This window comes from Xiphophorus couchianus, chromosome 18, assembly GCF_001444195.1.
Source record: "Xiphophorus couchianus chromosome 18, X_couchianus-1.0, whole genome shotgun sequence".
NCBI classification, from domain to species: domain Eukaryota; kingdom Metazoa; phylum Chordata; class Actinopteri; order Cyprinodontiformes; family Poeciliidae; genus Xiphophorus; species Xiphophorus couchianus.
The window spans coordinates 3,702,088-3,718,649 of record NC_040245.1 but is presented as its reverse complement, the minus strand read 5'-3'; the positions used below and the strand labels follow the sequence as shown (position 1 = coordinate 3,718,649).

At 37.4% G+C, this 16,562-nt stretch overlaps 2 protein-coding genes across 5 annotated transcripts in view; one reads left to right on the top strand and one right to left on the bottom strand.

Annotated features, from left to right (window-relative positions):
- The first annotated feature begins 2,646 nt into the window (after nt 1-2,646).
- ckmb (creatine kinase, muscle b) lies at nt 2,647-10,966 on the top strand. The gene is made up of 9 exons (XM_027999509.1): nt 2,647-2,777; nt 4,034-4,143; nt 4,244-4,340; nt 4,493-4,647; nt 5,685-5,817; nt 5,892-6,063; nt 7,185-7,308; nt 8,621-8,810; nt 10,404-10,966. Exons 2-9 carry the CDS (start codon nt 4,045-4,047, stop codon nt 10,580-10,582), a joined length of 1,149 nt encoding a protein of 382 aa, XP_027855310.1. The 5' UTR covers nt 2,647-2,777; nt 4,034-4,044; the 3' UTR covers nt 10,583-10,966.
- mark4b (MAP/microtubule affinity-regulating kinase 4b) overlaps nt 10,597-16,562 on the bottom strand; it is a 58,612-nt gene continuing 52,646 nt past the window's right edge. For 2 of the 4 annotated variants that reach the window (XM_027999449.1, XM_027999450.1), the window contains one exon: nt 10,597-15,279. In XM_027999449.1, the coding sequence (XP_027855250.1) occupies nt 14,931-15,279 (349 nt within the window). In that variant the 3' untranslated portion in view covers nt 10,597-14,930. The remainder of the gene's footprint in view (nt 15,280-16,562) is intronic. The other 2 variants (XM_027999452.1, XM_027999453.1) reach the window with 2 other exon arrangements.

The following is a 16,562-nucleotide window of genomic DNA, read 5'->3' as shown; positions in this document are numbered from 1 at the left end:
ATGCTTACAAACTAATTTGATGTAAAACCCACAGATGCTACAGATTCTCGATGCATTCAATTCACTCGCCTAACAAGAAAGTGTTTAATTTATACCAATAAACTAATTTCAGCCTTCCTTTATTCATCTGTGTTGAATAAAGGAATGTTTTGCATTTTATTCTGAAAAGATTTGGGTAACTTAACATAAAGTCCCTGATTTATGTAACTGTTCCTGAGAGTCTGTCTCTGTGGGGCAGCTGCAGAGCTTTGGGCCTTTTTGGTTCTGCACTGGGGGGTTGCATATGTGTGTGTTTGGGGAGACAGGAGGTTGGTGCTGGGGTATTGAGTGACAGTCTAAACTGGGATACTGGACCAGTGCCACAAAGGTAAGTGAGCTGCAGAGCTAACTGGTCTGAATGGGCAGTGCATATCACATGTCTGTCAGTATGACCTTTAAGCTTTTATTAAGAAGGCGTGGCTGTTAAAGCATGCAATGCAGAGTGAAAATCGGAGTTTTAAATACATGGCTTGTTTTTGTTATTTTGACAGTTTTAGAGAAACATTTTGCATTTGATCTTAACTATGCTTTTTATTTTAAAAAGTTTCTCACTTTTTTTGAATGCAGTGATGCTTTTCTGGGCAAGTTTCTTAACACACTCACCAAACAATGTTGACAAAGCTGGACGACAAGGTGCTCCCAACTCCACGCAGCTCTTTTATTGTACCAAAGTGCTCTTGGACACTTGACTGGTTCAAGTTTCAAACTAACAGCTGGCTCTAAGCACATGAGGTGCAGCTGACCCCTAACTGGGCATACCCTCTAATGCTGCCCCGTTGTTAGTTGTTATGGTAATCTGCATTCATTCATAGGAGACTGGAGCTCACATACCCAGCCTCGTGCAGTGACATAGAAGGAGACTAATTTGGAAAGTCATGTCTGTGGATGGTCAGGATACAGCTGTGAAACTGGAGACTAGCGTTGATTTAGAGCAAAGAAGCTAAAGGAAGGAGTGACTGTGTGAATCCCTGCACTCCTGAACACAACACACGTATGCTAATTTCATGCAACAAACTTATGAAAAAATATATAAATTATACCTCTGTTTTTGGCTGTGTGTCCTTTCCTGCACATTAATTATATCTAAACATGTACTAGATATCTTCTATCATAACGTTTTTACCATGCTTAGAACAAGGCAAGAAAATAGTTTTGCTACATAAAGTTAGATATCATCAGCATAGCATGTCACTTTAACATGTTTAAATAGTTTTGATTATGTGGGAAGTATAAAAAAAAACAGTTTGAACTTTTTAATGATCAGTTGCATAATCATTAGCTTCCACAATGTTTACTTAATTAAGCCAAAAAGCTGTGATAAATTCCACAAAAACATAGAAGTTTTGGATGTCTTAAAATTCAAATATTGCAACCTGTAGGGATTTCAGTCACATTGATAAAGTCTATAATATGATTAGTTATAGACTAATCTATTATATGATGACGTATTCACAGCCACCAGTTGGTTTCAGATGATTGTGTTCTAGAAAACGGTCTATTAGTCAGACACAACAAAGATTTAGCTATTTGCCCACAGTAATATGTTGGAAGGAGTCAAGGTAAGATTTTCAAACCAGTGGTGGGCACTGCTAACTAAAAACCTAGTCACACTAACCCCAAAACACTAATCATAAACATTAGCTCTGCTAACACTAGACATAGTATTTAGCATAGGCTAATGCTAAAGCCTCCCTGTATGATTGAGCTTCTTTCACTCATGTTTTCAGTTGTTTGGTTATTGAGTATCAACTCCTAAAACAATTTAGATCAATTAAAGCCATTGTTTGTTTATGTCAGTATTATATTTTTCCGTGTATCTCATGTGTTCATTTCTGGTCAGAACTTAGAATAAACGTCTATTTTGAAAGTCTGACTTTCAAACATTAAAACACCAAGGGTCAAGCATGACTGCGGGAATTCCCAATAAATTCAAACTTTTTTCTTAAAGCAATTGTTTAAACTCATAAAAAAGTTTTAAATCTTTGACATTTCTGCCAATGTTGAGTAGCTGTAAACTGAATAAAAGGAATTTTTCCTTCTCTGATCTACCAAATATTTTGAACTTGCTATCACTATGCGTCACAACATTTCATTCAAAGAACAGAGTCAAGGAACCTGAATTCAGAGCATGCCGAGTAGCAGAGTCATACATGAACTGAAATCTAATCTGTTCTTGCCATCAGGATTATGTAATCAAAGTTATTTTAACTTCTTAAAATGAAGATGGAGTTCCAGTAACGAAGACACCAAGCAGAGTAAACTCTCCACATGTCCAAACTTTTCAATCTTGAGTTAATATCAAAGTAAAATTTAGATTCTTGGTTTAAAATACTGTAAAGAGCATTAGTTTATGTTCATAAAATAAAAATAACAGCTTAAGACACTTAAACTGAATGCATTTTGCATGAATCTGATGTGATTGTGTTCCCTTTGCTGATTTCTGAGCAGCAACCAGGAGGCAGAGGGTGAAAGGTTGGACCAGGCGCTCGCAGCTGTTGCCTCGCCTCTGCTCTCCAGCTCTGTGTGACGTTTGTTCTTGCCTTTTAGGAGCCCATCCATGCCCAGAAAAGCTGCTTCAACCAATGGAATAAGGGGACCCCAGATTCAGCCATCCAATAGTTACAGAGATCTGGGTATAAAGGCTTTAGTCCATCACCTGTCAGAGCTGGGCAACCCCTACATTGGGCGAACAGGATCTGATCCCAGGATTTGTTACTTCTTTCTTTTCTCCTAAGCAGGTAATAAAGTAGCAAACTGATATTTTTAGATGAAAATTAAGGTGTCGAGGATTTCAGCAATCATTTGGTCAAAACAAATTCCTTGCTTCTTCCTAATCTAGACAAAACAAATGGAAATAAACTATTTTTACTTAACTTCTAAAACTTTTTCTTTTGAAAGACTTGAGTCTTTATTGCATAAAAAGTCAACCGTGCAATAGGAGAGTGTCATGCAAACAGTTGTGGCTATCCATCAGCTGCTGCTGACGCCTGCAGAACAGCACTAGGGTTCATCTCTGAATAGTTTAGGGAGCTTGATTTAGCCGTTGGAAGGTAAGGAGGCATCTGTGCGGAATGCATGCTTTGACCTTTTGGAGTACCGGGTCTCATGAGTCTGATGCACTTCCACAAGCTGACCTTACAGAGACTGGTAGTTCAGACTATTAACTGATTGATTCTGCAGCTGCAACCTCACAAGGTGCAGCCTTGCATTTAAAAAGTCGATGTGCAATGCTTGAAGGTCAACAGAGCACTGCAAAAACACAAAATATTACCAAGTAATTTTGGTCTAGGCTCTAGAGCAATTAGCTGTATCACTTGAAATAAGACAAAACTAACTTACAAGAAACTTTTCAATAAGAGATAGGAGTTTGTTTTAAGTAAATAATTATTTCTTAATATTGATGAAAAAATTCTAGTTCCACTGGCAAATTATTTCACTTATAACAACACAGTTTTCCCATATTATAATTAAATTAATCTGCCAATGGATGTGGAATTTGTTCAATATTAAATAATTATTTACTTAAAACAAGCTCCTATATCTTGCTGAAAAGTTACTTGTAAATTAGTTTGGTCTTATTTCAAGTGTACTAGGATATTTGTACTAGAAACTAAACCTAACTTACTTGGTAATATTTTGTGTTTTTGCAGAGAGAATAGGTTAAATATGGAAAAAAGGTGTTCAAAACTGATTGGTTTGGTTGTTGGTTTTATTTAAAGTGCAAAACTAATCGCCGTGGTGCTATTTATAATCTAGTCTGTCTAGAAGAGACAGGTGGTGAGACATGCAGGCAGTAAGAGTCTCCGTCTCACTCCAGGACTCAAGGAAACGCATACACATTGTTTCCTTAACAGACTATATTTAAAATCTGACCATTTTATGTTGATATTTGAAGACTTTTCAACCGTTCCTTCTAATCACCAGAGTAACCAAAGCCTGCGCTTCCCTGCACATGAGATTCTTAGAAATTAAAACCTCCTCTCCACTTCCTCAGACAAAGTAAGAATGGCAGCCATGAAGAACTGCCACAACGACTACAAGATGAAGTTCTCCGTGGATGAGGAGTACCCCGATCTCTCTCTGCACAACAACCACATGGCCAAGGTACATCGTCATATTTAGCCTCAAAGATTAGCCTTTAAACAAAACTAGCTTCCAACAAAGGAAACGGAGTAGGTGAGATATTTTGTGACATCTATTGCAGGTACTTACCAAGGACATCTATTCCAAGCTGAGGGGCAAATCCACCCCTAGTGGCTTCACCGTGGATGACGTCATCCAGACTGGCGTTGACAACCCAGGTAAGGACACAGTCGTCTGTAAAGAAACAAACACAACAGCAGATTTCACGTTCAAGACTTAGATTAACTGAAGCAAACATCTGAATAATCATCTTTAGCTTCAAAGATGGTTCCAGGAGGTTTTTCTAATTCTTCAGTATCGTTTCTGTAAGGTCACCCCTTCATCATGACCGTGGGCTGCGTCGCCGGAGACGAGGAGTCCTATGAGATCTTCAAGGAGCTGCTTGACCCCATCATCTCCGACCGTCATGGCGGATACAAGCCCACCGACAAGCACAAGACTGACCTGAACTTCGAGAACCTGAAGGTAAGAACTTGGGTTTAGCCATTTTGGGGGCAAGGGCCAAACTGACACAGTCATGGGGCCCTTCATTCAAATATGACATCATTTTTTCAACCCTTTATTTATCTTACCATAGTCAGTCTTTGATTTTAATTGGTTTACAATGCATCTTGTTTTTAGTAATTTGTCTAATTTATGATAAGATCATGTTTCCATCATCTGTAAGTATAAAAGTTACCAATTTGGGTACAAAAAGGTGCTGCCACCTTGTGGATGTTTCATTCCTGAATTCAAAATATCAGTATTTTACTTCACACTGGCTCAATTTAGCATATTGTTCAGAATAAAAACACAATTTTACCTTAAGTATTTAAAATGTTTAGTTATGCTTTAGATAGGCTTCTATATTTATCTGCAATCTATAAATAAATGTGCACAACCTTTTAATTTTTTTTTTTTACAGAAATTTATTTCTTTAGCTACCAAAATGTTAAATCCTGAACATGATTACTGCATTAACATGATTATAATAAATTTTGATATATTGTGATTAAATTGTAGGGATGAGGAAAAAAGTTATAGGTACAAAATACTGTAAGAAAAGTATGAAATGTCAAAATGTTAGTATGTCAAATTTTCTAGTTATGCTTTTAAAGTTTTGCAAAACGTTCAATGCAGTTTCACTTTTGAAATGTTAGCATGTTTTTATTAAGTATTTTTTAAGTTATCTTTGCCTAAACTCTTTTAAAATCACATATTTATCACAAATTTAAGAGCAAAAATAATAATATATTATCTTATGAGGCCTCTAATCTTACCTATTTATGTTTTTAGGGTGCTTTTTGCACCTTTTATTACAGAAATGGCAAACAATACAACTTATAAAATATGTTTAGGAGACCCGCTCAGTAGTTCTTTTGCTGAAGTCACTTCAGCAAAATGTCGTAATTTTGTCCATTTATTTTAGTAAAATTTGAATAAAAAACTTTTCAGAAACCTAAATTTGATGACAATTGAAGCTACAAAAAAAAAAAAATTGCCTCTCCTCTTTGCACCATCAGGGTGGTGACGACCTGGACCCCAACTACGTGCTGTCCAGCCGTGTGCGTACCGGCCGCAGCATCAAGGGGTTCACCCTGCCCCCCCACAACAGCCGTGGAGAGCGCAGAGGCATCGAGAAGCTGAGCATTGAGGGTGAGCTTCAAACCGACTCACATCCCCACCTTTACCTTCTCTCTCTGAATATTCTGACACCGTTCCCCCTCCAGCCCTGTCCACCCTGGACGGCGAATTCAAAGGAAAGTACTACCCCCTGAACGGCATGACCGACGCCGAGCAGGAGCAGCTGATCGCTGATCACTTCCTGTTTGACAAGCCAGTGTCCCCCCTGCTGACCTGCGCCGGCATGGCCCGCGACTGGCCCGACGGCAGGGGCATCTGGTGAGCAGAGCTGCAAATAACCATTATTTTAGTTATCAATTATTCTATCAATTAAGTGATTAATCGGATTGAAATATTGGCACATTCTGCAGCTATTTTGTACAGTTTTGGTTTCATTACAGCTTTGACTATGTTATTTCAGCAAATCATCTTTTTGTTAAGTCTGTATGCTCAACAAAAGATGAGTATGTTTTAGTTATCAATTATTCTAATGATTAATTGATTAATCAGATGGAAGTATTGGCACATTCTGCAGATACTTTGTACAATTTTGCCTTCATTACAATTCTGACTGTGTTGTACTTCCAGAAAATCACCTTTTGTTGAGTCTGTATACTTCAGCTAACGATCAATCGATTACTAAATTAGTTGATCATTTCAATAATCAATTCATCACGATTAATCCAAATAATCACTTCAGAATCTGAACCAGAAGAAAGTAAAACAACGACTTAAGAAGTTTTGGGTAAAACATATTTACAAACAAAGATATTTTTTATTTTAAATGCAAAACGTACGATTTTTTACAGTTTCGGCTTAATGACAGCTGTGAATGTGTTGTTTCAGAAAATTACCTTTTGTTGAGTCTGTATGGTCCAGTTAAAGATTAATTGGTTGCTAAATTAGTTGACAATTATTTCAATAATCGACTAATCATGATTAATTTGATTAATCATTACAGAATTTGAACCAGGAGGAGCCAGAACTGCCACTTGAGAAGTTCTGGGTTGAACATATTTATAGACAAATTGTTGTTTTTGTATCTGAAATGCAAAATGTGTGTATTTCTGCACAGTTTCAGTTCAACTATTGCATTAAATGTGTTGTTCTTTCAGCAAATGGATATATGTTGAGTCTGTATACTCCAGTTAACAATTAATCAATTACTAACATTAGTTGACAATTATTTCAATAATCGATTAATCACGATTGATTCGATTAATCGTTTCAGCCCCACTGCTCTGATAAATCTTTATAGTAGTCAAACATCATCTTTGTTCACCAAATAAGAAATTTCTGTTGCATCTTCTTGATCCACTTGGACTGAATTGCCTTATCAAAGTAGAAGCTCCAACTATTTTCTGTTGCACCTTGATTTGAATAATATTGTTATTCTTCAGGCACAACGACAACAAGACCTTCCTGGTCTGGGTGAACGAGGAGGATCACCTGCGCGTCATCTCCATGCAGAAGGGAGGCAACATGAAGGAGGTTTTCAGACGCTTCTGTGTCGGCCTGCAGAAGGTGAAACTCGCCTCATGAACCTCAGAGCTGCTCAAAAACAGACACATAACAGATCCAACTGACTTCTTAAAATACATCAGATTTGCTGCAGCAGTCAGACTTCTACTGTACTGATGAAGTGAAAGTCCTTAAAGTGGTCTTGATCGAGGCTTTCTGGAGTTTTAATTGCACTTTGGACATTTTTTAATACATATATTTGATATTTATGTAGATATACGCATTTTTTGACAACAGAAGAAAATTTCCCCTAGTAAGCAATGTATTTAATATAAAAAAATATTAAAAAGTTACACCTAGACCAGAAACTGCCAGCCGAACCAGATTGCTAATCCCAAATTAGCTGCCTTACAGTCCTAGACTGTTTTACAAAATATTTCTGTAGAGGGAGAAATTACACATCAGGGTGCATAAAAAATGCAACAAAAAAAAAGTCTTGTTACATTTACAGGAATAACAGCATATATATGTGGAGAGGCACAAACATTTGTCCCTCCTGTTCTCAAATGGAGGATCACTTTATTATTTAGTATCAAACCATAAACATCTGAATATCAGAACATTTCACAGATCATCACTTTAACATTAAAGTAATTCATCCTGAATGTGAACAATCTGCTTTTTCTGTTGTTTGTAAAATAATTAACAAATAATATGTGGAAGAAGTCCAATAGAACAACTATATTTAATAAGAAATATTTAGTTAGGAAGCTAAATACATAAATATTTAGTTTCAATATCAATCTTTCATATTTAATAAATTAAATATGCATTACATATTTAACATTTAATTAGTATTTGATTTACAAATAAATATTTAGCTTTCAAACTACTGTATATAATTAGTTCAGAACTAAATATGTATTTTCCAAATTAAACATTTAATTTCCAAACGAAGCAAGTGATTTTCAGACTAAATATTTAGCTTGGTCAATAACTATTTAATTCACCAAACTAAATATTTAGTTTAGAATTCTGACATTTATAAATGTATGAATAAAATGGTGAAAATATGACTTTGAGAAATGAACAGCCACATTTTTTTCAGGCTTAATAAACCAAATTAGTGCTGTTAAGTTTTTATTGTGTAACTTTACAAACGATACCCAATGTGTTGTCAAGTACAAGGACTGGACCGATGGAAAGCATCCGGAAAATACTGAAAACTCATAAAACTCTTAACCAACACCACTTAAAATGGACACTGTGCTTGGAAGCAACGTGAACTTATTTTATGGATTAATAAAAATGAAACCAGCTGTATGTGTTTAGGCAGTAATCAAGCCTTACTTCAGTTTCTCTTCATGTTGGTCAGATTGAGGAGATCTTCAAGAAGCACAACCACGGCTTCATGTGGAACGAGCATCTGGGCTACATCCTGACCTGCCCCTCCAACCTGGGCACCGGCCTGCGCGGCGGCGTGCACGTCAAGCTGCCCAAGCTCAGCACGCACGCCAAGTTCGAGGAGATCCTGACCAGGCTGCGTCTGCAGAAACGCGGCACAGGTGCGGCAACCGCTTCCTTTATTCTGCTGGGCGGAAGAACAGGTGTTACACCCAGAGGGAGCTAATAACGAGTAGCTATTTAAAAAAAAAAAGAAAAAGCATCATCTTTACTTTGCTGTGCTTTTTACTTTTACTTGAGTAATTTTATTATGAAGTATTTCTACTCTTACTTGGGTACTCTGTCCACCTCTGGTTACATCATATTCTATGACTGCTGTATATTCTGACCGTAGGAGGCGCTGTTGTGTTTTTACTATCTACTTTGCCACACATGAGCGTCGAAAAAGAGTATTCTGCGCCAAAAACGTAGGGAGGGAAACAAATGCAGAACAAAAATAAAGAAAGATACATGGCCACATTGTCCTACATTGTATCGTCCAAAACTTTTGAACCTTTGATTGTCTCTTAATTTTTGTCTTTTTTATATACTTAATGAATTAATTGTCCTTTGGGTTTTTAAACCTGAAGTTGAACAAATAATAAAAAGTGATTTCTGATCACTAATAGGTCTATTGTGGAAAAACAGATGGTCTCAGATATTGCAGCCTTATATAGTAAAATACTAAATATTTAAGCTAATCTGCTTCTGCCAATTGTCTTCTTCCTCTTCAAAACAAAAAGTTACTTCTGACCACTGATTCCCTGTCGACATCGACTTATTAAACATGAAGGATTTTGATTGGCTAACGTAGATTTTTGCTTTGCGCTACACTGCCCCCTATGTGTTCGGCATATTTAAAGCAACGATGGGTGCTGTAATTCAGCAGGTTGCTGTGGATGAATACTGTTCTTAAACCGATCTGGTGTGGAAAAGATTATTTTATATGTACACACCTTATTGTTTTCATCCAGAAAATTCTGATAATCAAACCTGGAGGTTTAGGTATTATTAATTCAGTGCAGTGCGCCACAGCAAAGGAGAAAATAACACAGAAAAACCATTGAAGAACAACTCAAAACCATTCTCATTTTCTTGCTCTCTGTGTCGGCTACGCTACACACAGACCCGTTGCCACAGCAACTGAAAACAACGCCACTGGATTCAACAAGAACTGAACATTCAGTCCGTTACAGTTTTATGTTCTTAGGCTTGATGTTTAATTTGCGATTATTAATAAGTGATTGCTGTGGTAGATTAGCTGTCTCTGCTATTAGCTAAGCTAACACAGCAGTGGCTGATTAGCTAATGTAAAAACCTGATTATCAGTTGGTGGATGGGTCGCCTTTTTTTTAAAAATGTGAACCTAAGCACCGAATTCTGCATCACATCTACACGTTAAGGTTGTCAAAGTCAAGCTAGCATAGCTAGTTCCCTCTTATTGGCAAATGTTTTTAATTAAAACTTTTTCATGACCTTGTTATCTAGTTGTCCTAGTGTTGACAATTAGTAGCAAAGCACTGCGTCTGTTTTTCTTTAACGTATCATGCATATATTTAGAAATAATATTTAACTCTAAGATTTAGAGCGTTAAGAACTTGAGAGCTAAAACCAATGCTAGTCATTGTCGATGAGCAGTTTTTGCTCTCCAGCATGGATTTAAAAAGACTCGGCGATGTTTGGACTAGGCCTCATTCTTCTGTTTTCCCCTCCAGGCGGTGTGGACACAGCCTCAGTGGGCGGCGTGTTCGACATCTCCAACGCCGACCGACTGGGCTCCTCCGAGGTGGACCAGGTGCAGCTGGTGGTCGACGGCGTGAAGCTCATGGTGGAGATGGAGAAGAAGCTGGAGAAGGGCGAGTCCATCGACGGCATGATCCCCGCTCAGAAGTAAAGCGGACAGACAACCCATGATGAAATGACTGTCTGTGTTTGTTTTTTTTTTCTATTTTCTAAAAAAAAACAATGAACATGTAGCCTCGTTGTAAAGTTATTTTACTGGTTTCGGCCAAACGGCTACTTCCTGCTGATGACTTCCTTCCATCCAAAGACACTCCACTTTTCCTTCTGCTCCTTCATTTCTTACTTCTGTTTACTTTTTCTGCCTTTTCTCCCTATTCATCTAATTTCTTCTAACTGAAATCATCTTCCCATCTCCTTCGTAACATCCTGGGATCAACCCATGCATAGTCTGGTCGTGGCTATGTGTGTACAAATTTTTTTTTTTTGGTTGTAAAATATAACTGGAGAATTAAACAAAGCCCCATGTAACAATCAACTCATCCTGTTTTTGTTTTTCTTCATACAAACCAAAGACACATTTGAAATCTGTGTCTGCTGCTGTAAAAACAGACATAACCTTTTTTCAACCTATTGCCTGATGTAAGAGACAAATTCTCCTGTTTTAAGTCAAGGCGCTTTAGCGTTACCTTCAGCTAAATACTGTGTTGGTATAGCACTTAATGCCTTAACATTACCTTCCATTAAATACCATGTTGGTAAAATGCTTTAGCGTTAGCTTCTGATAAATACTGTGCCGGTATAAAGCATTTTGTGAAATGCTCTATACCGGCACTTAGTGAAAGCTCGTGCCTTAGCATTAGCTTCCACAAAATAGTGCATTGGTGTAGCACTTTAGCTTCCACTAAATATTGTGCTGATATACTGCTTTTGCTTTATCTTGTATTAAATACTGTGTTGGTATAGTGCTTTAGCATTAGTTTCCACTAAATTCCATGTCGGGATAGCGCATTAGCTCCTGCTAAATACCCTGTTAGTATAGCATTTTAGCATTAGCTTCCACTAAATACCATTTTGGTATATAATTTTATAAAACCTTCCGCTAAAAACCATGCTGGTATATCAGTTAGCATTAGCTTCTGCTAAATGCCATGTTAAAGAGCTTTAGCATTAGCAAAACTGCTTACATTATGTGTAAGTTACAAGAATGAACCAGACTTGTGGAGAGCTACCATTCTCTCCCTGGTATGTTAATTTAGATTTTACAATGAGGTTCTGCCTTAAAATATACTCTCTAGTCTGTCTTTGCATGAATTCCCAAATTATTATTATTTATTCTGATTTAATGTTACACGGGGAGGAAAACAAAGTTTATGCATCTTCTCCAAATGTGCATAAAGAAGAAAGAATAAAAATATATCAGAGGTTGAAGGTTTTTATTTTGTGTCACACATTATATCCTAGGAGACATGCAGGACTGCAAGTCGGTCGTTTCTGGTGTCTCAGCCGGCGGTAAGTTGGATTTAAGTAATCAGTGGTCTTGAAGCATGAATTAGTCTGACAACATTTTGGGGCGAAGAGGCAGAGCAGTAAACAAACAGAAAGTCGAACAACTAGCCTCTAAATCACAGCTTGACATTTTCAGACGGAAACCAGTAATCAGAAAACCCCACAAACATTGGTAGATTTTCTTAGAGACGAGCAAAAAAGTACCTAAAATAAAACAAAATGGAGAATTTGTTATATCTTAATTGTTGCATCAAAGTGATGCCAGGGATTTGGATGTTTGAAATTGGCATTTTGAATCAGGAATCTGATTGGTTAACAGTCTGTAACTTTAATCCAATGGGGGAACAGTCGTACCAGTAGTGATGGGAAATCTACAGCTTGTATGGAAAAGAATCAAGAAACAACTGAGATTTACAACTCTTGGCAAAAATTATGGAAGCACAGCTCATGGTGGATGTTTAATAATCTATTAAAAGATCCCAAGTATGTTTGTAACCTGAAAAAACATGAATGACCTTATAATTAATGGAAAATGGTTTCATTTCCCCAGAGAGAGAGAAAAAAAGAGTAGATAAAAAAAGGAAACATTAATTATAATCAACTGTCGTACACAGAGGTGGAAAGTAACTCCATAAATTTACTCTGTTACATTTAATTGGAGTAACTTTTTGTGGAAAAAATACTTTGAAGAGTAGTTTTACTGTACTGCACTTTCAGTTTTTTTACTTGAGTGATATTAGTTTGGGTAAAATCTGGTGTAACAATTTAGCATTAGCTTCCACTGTATGTTAGTATAGGTATTTCGTGTTAGCTTCCACTAAGTAACATGTTGGTAGAGCATTTTATTTAGTGGAAGCTAACACTAAATAAAACAGTTTAGTGTTTTTTTTTAATAACTCCTGTTACTCGAGTACAATCTTTGTGTACTCTGCCGACCTCATATCAGATGTTTTTCTTTACATTGCAAAATATTCCCAATGTGTCATGATTCAACATTTTTGCCAGGAGTTGCAGTTGTTGCATGTAAAGGCTAAGTTTCAGTCCACTGAAAACGTGAAAAAACGTGCAAAATCTATTTAAAGATTCCAGAAATATCAAACGTAACCAGATGAAGTAGATGAAGTCCAGTTGGGTCGAAATCATGCGATCCTTGGCTTTGTGGCGCTTTTCTTCTCTAAACATCAACAGTCAGACAGTCTGGGCACCGAACAAAGTGAGGGAAGCACCAACTACTCCATTTTGTTCTGAACCAGTTTACCGTCGATGTGGGAGAGAGGTTAGTTTTGCAGTTGGAAGAAAAAGCTGTTGGATTTTTTAAAAAGATTAATGAAGGAATTTATTTTCTTTAGTTTTTACAACATAACACAAAGTAAACCAAATCCTGTTTATTATTTCCATGTTGAATTATATTGGTGCCGTAAAAGTAAATAATAATGATGTAAAAAACCAGGTTCATCATTGACTGAAGCTTAGTGTTGGGAAGGAGCTCAATATATTTAATTATTATTCTTTTTTTTAATTATTTGGCAGTTTTGCTCACTTCCCAACTACGGTAAAAAGAAAGTACATCCTCCTTTAATTCTAGAGATTTAAGAAACAGGACAAAATAAAGTGATTTGATATTTACTAGATTGAAAAAATATTTGCATAAAACCTCAAGCTTAGAGAATCACACAAAAGATTCAATGACGGTAATCACATATCGAATTAAATTAAACCCCAATGGAAAGATGTGTGTGGAAAAACTAAATGCTCCCTTGCAATTAAAGGGGAAGTTATCAAATTTCATTGATTAACTGATCCAGATCAGTGTGAAAAACATTTACTGCCTTGGCAAACCCACACATTTTTTTCTATAAACATTAAGAGTATTCATATTATTTAAGATGGCTGCCAATTTTTATGAATACTTACATTTTACCTCTGCAGAGGTCTGAAAAACCCCAACTGTTGCCTCCAACTTTGTCGCTATCTTTAGTGACTTTTCAGATAAACAAAATTGGTAGAGGCCAAATCTGAATAGTCAATTGAAGCTTTTTAAAAATTGATGATCTGCCAAAAAACTGCAATCGATGCAGCCCTAAAAAAGTCTCCAAAACGCAGTAGTAAAATTAAAAGATCTCATTGTTAAAACGTAAAAATGTTTCATCTGAAAGAAGCTCTGGACAGATGACACCAAAGCAGAAAGTTTTAGAGAAAACCACGCATACATGGTTTAATACATACGGCCAAGCACGGTGGTGGAGGGATCATGATGTGGGTTTGACTAGTCATTTAATCAACTATAAAGAACTGAGTCTACCAGACTGTTTACTACAAGGTGTTGCCAAAGGAGGCCCTACAGGCTACTAAATCACAGGGTGCACTTAGTTTTTCCATGACACAGATTTTTTTTTATCTTGGCTTCATATTTGTTGAATAAATAATGACAATTTTAAAGTCCAAAACAATGTCATTATGTCCTTATATGGCAAACTTTATAGCTGTAAAAGGGTGTACTTACTTTTTACCATAACAAAATGGTGGAGCAAACTTTTCAGCAGGTATCCAGACAGAGGAAACGTAACTACGCTCCATTTAGTCTGTTGGCAGTCCCTGCATTTCTGCATGTCTCCCCCTAGTGGCCGGAGGTTTCCTCTGTGACATCTGCTTCCAGTATTGACAAAAGTCGTCAATTTCCTCCTATTTTAAAAGCACTAAGCAAAAAAAATGAACTTATTACACAGAAAAATAATTAAAAAAAACATTTAAATAGCAGCTCTTTAAAAAGGAATGATGACAAGCGACAGAAACAATGTCAACAAGACGTTTTCCGTCTTTCTCAGCAACCTGAAGTTAAATCTGAACAAAAAAGAAAGTCCAACTCTATGGCCTCAAGCTGTGTATGTGTGAGCTCAGCGGGGGTCGGAGGTCAAAGGGCCATCTTTAGTCCGTCCGGCTGTGAGTGGGAGGAGTCTGGGAGCTGCGGGTGTTTTTCTGGAAGTGTCGGTCTGTCACCTACCCGCCTCACCTCGGAGCTCCAGCTCCTTCGACACCTTGGCGGCGATGTCTCTGAAGGCCAACGGCGCCCCCCACAGGCGCCTGAACTTCACGCCGCTCTGACCTGGCCCGTTGGGCAGCTGGCAGACCTCGGCCTCAAAGGCCACGCGTGCGCCGGCCGCGCCGTGGGTGCAGGAGAGGAGGAACGGGCCGGCCAGGTGGACCTGGCAGCCGCAGCCCTGCGCCGCCTCCCGCAGGGCCAGAACCACCTCGGCCGGGTCCTGGGGGCTCCGGACCCTCACATCCCATCCGCATCGGGGGGTCCGGGGCTCGGCCGCTTTTTGATGCCCAGATAGATGGCGACTAGTAGAGGGGAATGAAATTTAAAGAGATGGGAAAGAATGTGTGGTTGAAAAAAATGGGAAGAGAGAAGAGAAAAAAATTTTTAATCAGATTGTCCACCTGCCTATGGAGGGTATCTTAAATTTAAAGGTGGCTTTTTATTCTTCCTTGAAAATGTTAAGATAGCTCTAAACAGAACATGTTTTTGCACAAAATCACTCTTAGATAATGAGATTTTAGTCTGCTCAGTTCTGCCTATTTTGACAAATCAGATAGCTTCTCAGTTAAATTGTATTGCATATTTGTCACTTTAAAATTGAAAAAAAAGTTTATAATAGACAAATGTGACCTTTAAATGTGATGTAATCACAGTTTATACCCATCAGAACATCAAGATAAAATAAATGCAAATTTACAACAGTTCATCTACAATAATATTAAAACAAAAAAGCCCACACATTTTAAAACCCTTCTAAGGTACAAATAAGATGTAAACATTTATCTTAGTTCTATCACAACACGCTCTACTTCATAGTCTGCATAGATTACATTGACCTGCCACTGTTTTACCTGCTGCTTTTACCCTGACACTGGGCTGGAGAGGCTGAGGCTGAGAGGAGCAAATGAGAGCTTCAGTAAGATAAACTACAAACTACCAGCCACAGATGTACAGGAAACATGTAACAGATGTAATCCTGCTGGATTCCTGTGAGCAGCATCTCACAGGAATGAATGTTTCAATTACAAAGATGGAGAAACAAGGAAGAAACTGGAAAATGTCAGAAAAAGGAAAACGGAAAAAGAAAAGGAGGATAGCAGGAGAAAAGGGATTAGAGAAAAAAGTGAAAACTTACAAAAACAATTAAGAGGAAAAAATGGAAAACAGACTAGAATAGAAAAAAAGTAGAGAATGGAAAAAAGTGGGAAAAGAGAAAATTGCCAAAAGAAAAGAAAAAAGGAAAAAAATAGGAAAAAAGCAAAAACTGGCAAAAAAATGTAAAAAAACAAAGTAAAAAAGGGGAAAAGGAATGAGGATGAGGTGGGTTTTTCTTGGCCATATAGAAATTGGTTTAATTTGCAAAACTGCAGTGGCAACACCTTTTTGTGCATCACGGGTCACGTGATCAACAACTGGATGTTACAACCGGTGCAAAACACAAAGAAGACGAAGAAGAAAACTGGAAGCAGTTGGAGGATGATGCTTTTCAATGCATCATTCACATGTGCAACTTATTCACATGTGATTTTAATTACTTTTCTCATGTAATGGAAACTCTGCAATTGCGAAATTGTGTTTTTTCAAA

Coding starts and splice junctions, on each gene's coding strand:
- ckmb (XM_027999509.1), top strand. CDS start 4,045: ATGGCAGCCATGAAGAACTGCCACAACGACTACAAGATGAAGTTCTCC. Junction 4,144..4,243: donor ACAACAACCACATGGCCAAG/GTACATCGTCAT, acceptor CATCTATTGCAG/GTACTTACCAAGGACATCTA. Junction 6,064..7,184: donor CCCGACGGCAGGGGCATCTG/GTGAGCAGAGCT, acceptor GTTATTCTTCAG/GCACAACGACAACAAGACCT.